The 11,247-nt window shown below is 35.0% G+C and overlaps 1 protein-coding gene across 1 annotated transcript in view; it reads left to right on the top strand.

The window, feature by feature from the left end:
• Window positions 1-3,498, top strand: part of arid3c (AT rich interactive domain 3C (BRIGHT-like)) — a 30,579-nt gene extending 27,081 nt beyond the window's left edge. The window contains exons 7-8 of the mRNA XM_058070137.1: window positions 1,681-1,770; window positions 2,353-3,498. Coding sequence (XP_057926120.1) covers window positions 1,681-1,770; window positions 2,353-2,528 — 266 coding nt within the window. The 3' untranslated portion in view covers window positions 2,529-3,498. The remainder of the gene's footprint in view (window positions 1-1,680; window positions 1,771-2,352) is intronic.
• Window positions 3,499-11,247: the final 7,749 nt, after the last annotated feature.

Consider the following 11,247-nt stretch of genomic DNA (forward strand, 5'->3'; position numbering starts at 1 on the left):
AGACTTTTCTGTGTGCATGGCTGCACGCAGTATTAGTCACGATAGAAGGATTGTACTTATGAAGATACACGATGATACAGACCTCACGCAGTAATCGATAAATTGTGATGCCATGGAGTATTCTCCACCGGTCGCAAGGCATCAGTAATGTCACTGTAGTGTTCGGTGAGAAACACAAGCACCAGACCTGTTACATGCATAACTAATGCAACTAAAGTAGCACCGTAATACACACAAGCACAAGTCTTATATACAGTATGTCTTAAAGGGGAACTATTATGCTCATTTTTGGTCCCTTTGTATTGAGTTGTGGACTCCTATAGAGCAAATTCACACAATAACCAGCACAAAAAGCTTTCTAGATCTTCCGGAATCTGCACCTGTTACAGCTATATTTATTTGGATTTTGTGCTTCCCGTGAAAATTTCATGTTATGTTATGTTATGTTTACTATAGGGGTGTTATTTAATGTCTAGAGGGCTCTAATTATGTTAAAAACTGTACGTAGAAGGATGGGTTGTAAACAGGTTTTTTATGCTCCTAACCATGAAAATATTTGATTTATATTTAAAGAATCCTAATTGCGGAAATTCACTTGTCATGGTGGGTATGGAACCAATGAACAGCAATTAACTAGAGCAGGGGTCTCAAACTCAATTTACTTGGGGGCCACTGGAGCTCGGGTCTGGGTGAGACTGGGCCGCATCCAAAAAAAAAAAAAAACGCATTTATTAAAAACAAAAAAATTTAAAAAACTTCGCTTTGGTTCCAATTTTCTACAAGAAAAGCTGTTTTAAAAAATATTCTTAAAAAAAATTTCTACACTAAATAAAATGAAAAATAAATAAACAAATCAAGAATAAAGAAAATCAATCAATCAGTAATAAATAAATAAATATAATAATAATAATAATAAAAGGGCAAATAATAAAAACTTAAGAAAGCACATATAGTTGGTGGGTAGACAAATGATTTTTTTCATATTAAAATGAACAAAGCATTATTAGAGCCCTGTAGACATGACAAAACACGACTATAGTCACATTTATACTCTTTTTATTTACAACATATTGCGCAACTGCAGGGTCTTGAGACACATGCTAACTCGCAAACTAGAGAGCTAGCGACCTAAACGGTAGCCTTAGAGTTATTTCCTTTCAACTTAAATAGCCAAAAACTTACCACTTCCACACGGATAGGGAGGATAACTATTAACAGTTATTTAACCTTTAACATGAACATGAATCAAACGTAATCATTTTTTCTGGGTACATGATACCATACAGCATCCATATCAAACTTGCGCGGGCCGCACTAACATTAAACTTTTATATCAAGGCGGGGGCCTCAAAGTAGCGTCCTGCGTGCCACATTTGGCCCGCGGGCCGCGTGTTTGAGACCCCTGAACTAGAGCATAGCGTCACACCGCTACTAACTATTTGGAGCATATACCGCATACTGTACATCACAAAGCTTGTGTAATACGCATACACGTGTATTGAAGAAGGTCCTCAACCCATGGCGATATGGCGTCTTACCACCGCGCTTTGTGTCCAGAAGTCATTAATAAAGCTCTCTTCACCTGTCACTCCAGGAACGATGCCCAATAGTCCTCCGGCTCGTCGTGTTCCCTTTTCTAAATGCTCATATTGAGTTTTCCTCTGCCTCCTGTCTTGACAGATGATAGACAAGAGACTGCATTGAACCTGTCTACCAGTGGCATTAGCAGCATCAACATGTCAATAGAAATAAATGGAGTTGTCTACACAGGTAAATAGAGGCTCCGTTTGCTGATGTAATTGCAGGAAGGAAATTCAATAAGTTATAGCAGCGCCCCGCTGCTTAGTCCTCTGCGCAATTTGATGTCTTTGCTATCAAATCCATCGTAATCAAGTGGCAGTCCAATAGAGTTAAAAAAGTTAAATATCTCAAAACTGGTCCTGTGGATTCAAGGTCGATGGGGCTTATTGTCTTATGTGCCCGCAGGACCGAGCATCTCCGTGTGTGTGTGTGTGTGTGTTGGGGTAATTACTGCCTCTGTGCTTACACAAAACACTTCATGTCAGAGTGTAAGCCTGATAGCTGTCACTTCATATCTGAAACATCTTAGAAAGCCAGCATCTACAGTGTGGAATTGATCCGTGTCAGCAGGCCACCACCGTAGCCGATTCTTTTCTTTAAGGACTGTTTCCGTTAAAGCAGAGGACGTTTTGCTTTATTTAAGAATAACTTGCTGACGCCACTCATGGATGGTTTGAAAATGAAGGCTGTAGACCCAACAAAGAGAGGAGGACGTTGGATGTTCAGGGCATCATGACGAGAATCCGTTTTAATGTGATGTTTGCTCCGCAGGCGTTCTTTTTGCCGGCCAAGGAATGACAGCAGGACAGCGAGGCAAACACAGCAACTGTCCCTCTCAGGGGAAAAGCAGTCCCATGCACTTCCATCCATCGTGCTCCTCCTCCTCTTCATCTTCTTCTTCTTCTTCTTCTGTCCATACGCACAGGAACTCTGTGTCCTCACCCTGAGAAGATTATCTTTTCGACAAAAAAAAAAGCTCCTCTCGGTGGCTTCAATCCTTTCATGTCTACTTAGGTCCTGCTTGTAGAACAATCATGACTTCATGGACCTCAATCTCTACCGAACCATAGAAACACCACCCAAATCCGATTCAATCTGACCGAGGAAACATCACCCGATCTTCAATCCAACCAAAGAGACGCCACAAAACTCAACCCCCACACAAAAATAACACAGCCAAAACCCTCAACCCAACCAACGAAACGCCGCCAGAACCTTAACCCAACCCAAGAAATGCCAATCAAACTCAAACCTCAACCCCAAAAAAACCAAACAAATGCAACCAAACCACAACTTTAACCAAAGAAACGCCAATCAAAACCCTTCCCAACCAAAGAAACGCCACCATACCCAAAAAAAGATACACAGACCAAACCTCAACCCAACCAAAACCTTAACCCAACCCAAGAAATGCCAATCAAACTCAAACCTCAACCCAAAAAAAACTAACAAATGCAACCAAACCACAACTTTAACCAAAGAAACGCCAATCAAAACCCTTCCCAACCAAAGAAACACCACCATACCCAAAAAAAGACACACAGACCAAACCTCAACCCAACCAAAACCTTAACCCAACCCAAGAAATGCCAATCAAACTCAAACCTCAACCCAAAAAAAACAAACAAATGCAACCAAACCACAACTTTAACCAAAGAAACGCCAATCAAAACCCTTCCCAACCAAAGAAACGCCACCATACCCAAAAAAAGACACACAGACCAAACCTCAACCCAACCAAAACCTTAACCCAACCGAAGAAACGCCACCCAAGTCCAAACCTCAACCCCAACAATGATGCGTTTGAGTTTTTAAGTCGACCAAAGACACGGCAAAAAACGAAACATCTACTCCAGCGAATGAAAAACACTTGAAAAGAAGACATCTCATCTGTTATCACTTCTTCCAGTGATGGGGGGGGGGGGGGGGGGTACTTTCATAGGTTATGAAAATTGCTGAAAGCAATCCAAAGTACATGAAAATATGATAATCACTTTAATATCTTTATAATATCTTTAAAGAACTCAGCACTATAATTGGCATTTGTGGGAACAGTCAACATTTATACTTTTTATGATAAAATGAAGACTTGATTCTCAACAAAAAAAAAAATGTCACTGCGGGTTACAAAAAAAAAAAAAAATGTGTAGGCTTGTGCAAAATTCCGAATTTGGAACTTCAATGAAATTATTTTGAAGAATTGGAATGACATGAAAATGAAATTAACCAACATTGAAATAAAAGACAAATACTCTCCATTTGGGCATAAAGCATTGTGGTAAATGTTTTCCGGCTTTTTCCATCATTTGAAATGACATGATGTGTTTTACAGATGATGCTTTTATTCTTAATTGTAATAAGACCCGTCAAATTTCGATTTTTGGAACGCTCCAGTTTTTGTATGATTCTTTTTGACTTTTTCATGTCTGAAATCTTGCCTGGGTTTTTGTGTAATGTTGCATGTAACAAACTAGTCCTTTTGCTCTGAGCTGCATCGTTGCGTGAAATGGGGGGGGCCAAAAACAAAGCACCCTAGATGTTGCTGATTCACTAACCATGCATCTTTTTATTGCTGAAAAAAAAAAAACGCGATCGGACCAAAGGAAGTTGCGAGTGTCAGCAATTTGAGAATTCTTCCTTTTGTATTTATTTTATTGTCTATAAAATGTATTTTTAATTTCTATATGTCTGGAATGGATTAATATCATTTACATTATTTCCTATGGGAAAAAAATACCTCAGTTTGCGTATGTTTTCGGTTTTCGTCTAACCTTTTGGAACAAATAACAAATGATGAAAACTGAGGTTCCACCGTAATAATATTTCTATGAAATATGTTCAACAGTTGAATTGAAAAATTCAATTCAGAATTTTGCACAAGCCTGATACTTTGCAAACCCCTGCCCTGCAGCATGTCCGATGAATATTTGGAATATTTGTACTTTTATGGTTATATGTACTACTCACAAGATTTCAGGATGAAGCTAAAATGTACTACGACTTTCACATGTGAGCTTCATATTGGTTATAGTGCATTTTAAAATTAGGGCTGTCAATTGAGTAATATGTTTAACGTTTGATTAATCACAGTTTTCCAATGAATTAATCATGATTAACCACTATTTGCAACCACGCCTGAAATATTTATATTAAGACAAGATTATATGTGTTTGTATGAATTATTGCTTTAATTAATTAATCATGATTAATCACCATTAGTAAGTGTCAATATAGTGATATATATATAAAGCACATCATGGAATATTTTGGAATATTTGTACTTTTATGGTTATATGTACTACTCACAAGATTTCAGGATGAAGCTAAAATGTACTACAACTTTCACATGTGAGCTTCATATTGGTTGTAGTACATTTTAAAATTAGGGCTGTCAATTGAGTAATACGTTTAACCTGATTAATCACAGTTTTCCAATGAATTAATCATGATTAATTTGATTAACCGCCTGAAATATTTACATTAAGACAAGATTATATGTATTTGAATGAATTATTACTTAAATTAATTAATCATGATTAATCACCATTAGAATTACGCATGACAAAGTAAGTAATAAGAATAACCACTTCCTGTTTATTTACACACACATTATAAAGCCGTGTTTGTGATGTTCAGACTGTCCCTGAATGCATCTCAGAGGAAGTGGCGTACTTGCTATGGTCACACACACAAAAAAATAGCAACCGTTGTTAATGTTTTTATTTTTGACAGCCCTATTTCCGATTAATTTTAAAATTAAAAAGAGCGACAATATGTTGACTGCATGGACGCGACAGTACCTCCATCTGCTGTCATCGCAGATGGCTTCGTGAAATAAATGAGTCACACTGTTCATTTGGACAGCCCTATAAAAATACACAAAAATCTTCAAAAACAGCTCACCTTCATACGGGTTGTAGTACATTTGAACTTTAACCTGGAAGTGCTTGTTTGAACATAGTTGGTATTATTATAATGGCGGTTAGCAACGCTACACTGCATCATACTCCCAAGTTGATACTGTAAATATAACATTGTGTACTTCTACGTGTCTGCAAACGATGATGAAAGATACCTACATTCTCAAATGATAACATTATCATGATAAATCTTCATGTCCATCAGACTTTTGGTTTTGTTTTTACAAAGTGTGAATTCATACAAACTGTTTAAGATAAGACATGATCAAGTATTTGTTGGAGAATCCAAAAGGACAAAAATGAGAAACCAAAGAGGATGTAAAAGTCATCAATTATGTTCATAGAATGTCTTGTGTTTTATGTTAATTCATCTATGCATCATTTTTCTTGAAAAAAAAAAGACATTGTGTACTGTAATTTATATGTTTTATTCTTTGAAAGCATGAATTGTCGTTGTTTTTTTTTTTTTGGTGTTCTACTGTCTGCCTACAGCGTGCACACAGGAACAACAATAAGTGGAATATGATTTATTATGCAAAGATTGGAAGACGGACATGGACTCTGCATATAGTCATACTTATAGAGGGACATGTTTGTTTGTATTGACTTTCAACATTTGCCAAGCACGTTTCTTATACCTTACCAATCTTATCATAGCACATGCAAGAAATACCTCATGTATTTTTATAATACGCATTCAATGCCATGTTTTTTTTTTTTTTTTTGCTTGTTTTTCGTGACAGATCACTGGATTTTGTTATCATTTTTTGACAATTATACCAAAGAAGGGAATATTTGATTGACACATCTACCTCATTTATTATTATAGACGGTGCCAACATGCTTTCGTGTATCGTTGTTTTCATGACTACTGTATCTGTGAAGGAGATAAGCGTTGTTATTCATGGAAACGTTAGCGTCTATATGTAAACATGTACATACGTATAGATGACAGCACTTGGCAACAACAAATGCCAAAGGTTTAAAAATAACACATTGTCAGAGAAATTGTTTATGTTTATATAGAACACTGATAATAATGATGGTGAATGGTGAGGTAATACTTTGGAACACAAAGTGCATCCGGAAACTTGTTACATTTTCAGATTACAGCCTGATTGCAAAGTGTAATAATTAATTTTTTTTCCCATCAAAATTTATACAAGTACTCATAACAATATGAAAAAAACATTTTCAAATGCATTTTGAAATATTTAATGTTCTACAAATGGAAGCCAAACAATATTATTGTCTGCATTTTATGCATTTTATGCAGACATTCACTGAATAAACCATATTATTATCATTATGATGATATGAAATAATAATAATAATATATAGTAATAATAATGTAATATTCCTTTATTATATTATCATTCGTTCTCATGGAGTTTTTTACATGTCACAAATGGCAATTTGACCATTTTTTTCACAGGCAATTTGTACTGTCTGTCGAACCTTTGCAGCATTTTTTTTAATGTTGGCTTTTCAACTGTATTAAATAATTAAATAATACTACTACTAAATAATTATTATTATTAATAATAATTACATAATAATAATTATTAATAATAATAACAATAATAATTACACCATAATAATAATAATTATTATTATTATTATTTAATACAGTTGAAAAGCCAACATTAAAAAATTTCAACTAAAAATTTCAACTGTATTAAATCATTACATAATAATAATTATTATTATTAATAATAATTATACCATAATAATAATAATAATAATTATTATTATTATTATTTAATACAGTTGAAAAGCCAACATTTTAAAAAATGCTGCAAAGGTTCGACAGACAGTACAAATTGCCTGTGAAAAAAAATGGTCAAATTGCCATTTGTAACATGTAAAAAACTCTATGTGAATGAATGATAATATAATAAAGGAATATTACATTATTATTACTATATATTAATATTTTAATAATAATAATAACAATTATTATTATTATTATTATTATGGTATATTCTCATCGTGCATGTGTGCAAAAAGATGTGCATACACATCATACACATCTCCAATGTATGGAGGTCAGCAAAATTATCAACTTCATTTTCACTTATTATGTGATTACTGTATTTATTATGGCAAGACTGAACGAAAAATAACAACAAAAAAGTCACAAAATTATTATTTTTTTTTACATTCCATGACGATTCTAAACACAATACCCCGTAATGACAACATAAACAAACATTTTGAACACTTTCCGGATGCACTTCCTGTTTTTTCTCATGCTGACATTTGTGGTCGACATGCAACCAGTGATGGCGGACAGCAACTAAAAGATGCAGCGTCAAGCGCTAATGTGGGTTCCAGCTCAGTAAATGTTAGTTTTGCTTAAAAAAATATGGTACCCTAGAAGAAAGCTCTATTTCAACTCTTGCGATTATTACAAAAAAATACTCAACATATACCAGAATTGAAGTTGTAAATGTAGCTCAATGCTCCCCCCCCCCCCGGCAGAAAGGACTTTGCTGGCCCTGATGTAACTTTTTCACGCCGAGATATGTACGGTGTTGACGTTTTTTTGATGCTGATGTAGTAGCGTGAGTGCAACTTAGTCATAGTTTGTGTTTACGGTATGTTGGGGACCGTTCAGACAATGACCCATGATGTTTCCATGTGCACAATATTACTATATTCATAAATGTATCTGTATCCATAAGCAATAACAATATACAATATTTCTTTTTACCAAACACCTGATTGATGCTACTTTGAAAATACTACTTAATATTGTGTGCATGGAAATGTAGTGATTGAAGGTAGTTGTACTTTATTCATGAATAGTCTATTATTAGTGTATTCGCTTTATGAAAACGGGTAAATAATTGACAGTAAAGTGTCAGCACAATCATAGAAATACAAGTAAATACTTCAACGTATATCTGTTCGCCTGAATGACCTCATTAATTATTAATTATCAGGCTTTTTTTTTTATTGAAACGTACGAAAATGATGACAAAATGTGTCAAGGGAGTTTTAACAAGTGTTGTTAATCAGTGATATCGGGAAAAGAAAAAGTAGATTTGTGTATTTTAGCAGTGCTTTGCTGGTAGTTTTTTTTTAATGTACAAAGCTTTCAATGTTGCTTTTCTTTCCCTTTTGTTCATCTTGAATGAGTCCAGTGCATTATGGGAAGGCTGGATTGTGGTGCTCAGGGGTTCAATGTATGAAAAAAAAAAAAAAGAAACAGTTTTGTGTTTGTATTTAGAAATAAACATTTCTTTGAACATGAAAATTGTGGGTCATTTCCAAAACTATAAAGTCAAGCCTCAGTGTCTGAGATGCTAAAGTGTGTTTGGCTACATTAGCACGAGCTAACAGAAAGCAATATGTAAATTTAGGAGAATATACGTCAGCATACTTAAATATATTGTGCGGCATACCCCAGGGGTCAATGCTGGGACCATGACCATGACAAAAAAATCAGGCTAACATTGTTGTAATTCCAGTAAGTACTTGGCATCGTATATTCGTATATTAGCATGTGTTCACGTCGCTGCAAGTTTTGCGGAAGGATTTACAGTTGAAGGTCGTGCTAATGTAGCCAAACACACGTTAGCATCTCAGCACACAACTATAGTGCATTCAAGGGCTGCCGAAAAAAGTGCGAAATCTGAAAAAAAATCAGTGAAGTATATAAATTACCAATACAATAGACTGCAGAAAGTGCACAGTTGCAGTATTTATGGATTTGACAAAAACTTTCGATACAATTAATTAATCAGAACATAATAATTAGAAAATTTAGGCGGTTTAGTGTTGATTGGGTTCAAGGCTAACAATGTAGCTAACAGAAAGCAATATGTAAAGATAGGAGAATATATGTCAGCAAGCTAAAAAAAAAATATTGTGTGGCATACCCCAGGGGTCAATGCTGGAACCAAAACTGTTCAACATTTACATACATAAAAACGACTTACAACTAATACTATTTGTAAACAATACTAGCGCGTTCTATTCAGAAGAAAATACCGAAATAATGAAAATGAGTCACAGCTATCTCAGCACACAACTATAGTGCATTCGACAAAGTGCGAAATCTTGAACAAACATTATCAGTGAAGCATGAAGACATAAACATGGAACATTTTTGTTACAGTACTACATGTATGCGGTACATTTTACCAGTCATTTTACACATTCAATGCCATGTGTTTTTTTTGCTTGTTTTTCGTGACAGATTATTGGATTTTGTTATCATTTTTGACAATTATACCAAAGAAGGGAATATTTGATTGACACATCTACCTCATTTATTATTATAGACGGTGCCAACATGCTTTCGTGTATCGTTGTTTTTATAACTACTGTATCTGTGAAGGAGATAAGCGTTGTTATTCATGGTAACGTTAGCGTCTATATGTAAACATGTACATATAGATGACAAACAGATGCCAAAGTTTAAAAATAACACATTGTCAGAGAAATTATATATGTTTATATAGAACACTGATAATAATTTGGAACACAAAGTGCATCTGGAAACTTGGTACATTTTTCTATTATAGCCTGATTGCAAAGTGTAATAATTAAATTTGTCTTTTTCAAAATTCTGCACACAAGTACTCATAAAAATATGACAAATACATTTTCAAATGCATGTCGTATTTTGAAATTATTATCCACTGAAGCTGAACAAGACGTGTTTTTTGTACAAATCTGCGCGTTTGTGCAGCCATTCATGCTGAATGTGCCGGCTCCACTGTATATATCATCATTGCACTCCAACCTTGCTGTGTCAGAGTGTACCAGGCTGGTCCATTTCTTTTTTTTTTTTTTTTGCAAACAGCTAACCATCCACCTTCACAGCAGACTTATTTTCTTGTGGTGTTATTGATTGTCAGCGTGCTTGTCAGCGGTGCATAAAATGAACACTGTGTATGGAGTCATGGATTTCCTTGACAAGATAAGCTATTATTGGGTGACTGCTGCTGATTTGTTTTTGTTTATTCACCAGTATAAAGTACGAGCATCCCATTGGTCCCAATGATAAGACTATTAGCAGCAAATTGGTGGAGCAACATCGATGACTGCTAATCTTTGACACTTCTATAATTAGAACAAGATACTCAGCCTTAATGACCCAATCTTTATCCCCTTTCACCTGCTTCATGCAACACAAAACATGCACACAACACTACTGCATGCATACCATGGCACCGCATATACACAACTTTGATTGATTATTAATTATAATTCACAGCTATCTCATTTCATGCAAAAATGTACTATAAATATCCTGATTTAGCCTATCGAATGTAATTATTTTTCATGAAATCAGACCATTATGCAACACAATTATATGCACATCACACTACTATATATGTACACAATGTTACTACATAGCTAGGGTTAGGATTGGGGTGACGCTAACCCTAACCCTAACAAAACAGCCTTTGTATGTCTTTAAAATATGTTTTGACTGAAAGTGTGTCATTGTGCATACAATGTAGAACTTGAGTGCGGTGATTGTGTGAATATTTTGAAAAAGGAGTTTTCAAAACCAATTGAAACAAAAAACTTCAATAAACGCGTGTGAATGGGTGGCTGTGTTCTGAATGCAACTCAATGCTCTCAATGACGGACATGTCGTTACAAAGTTTACAGCCAATTAGAAACCAGATCCCGCCTCCACATTTCGAATTGGCCAATAAGCTTGATCAGAAATTCACCCTGGAGAAAGTGGCAGGAAGCTCGACTCATATGGAAAGCGTTCATT

Source organism: Doryrhamphus excisus, chromosome 4 (genome assembly GCF_030265055.1).
Source record: "Doryrhamphus excisus isolate RoL2022-K1 chromosome 4, RoL_Dexc_1.0, whole genome shotgun sequence".
Classification (NCBI taxonomy): Eukaryota; Metazoa; Chordata; class Actinopteri; order Syngnathiformes; family Syngnathidae; genus Doryrhamphus; species Doryrhamphus excisus.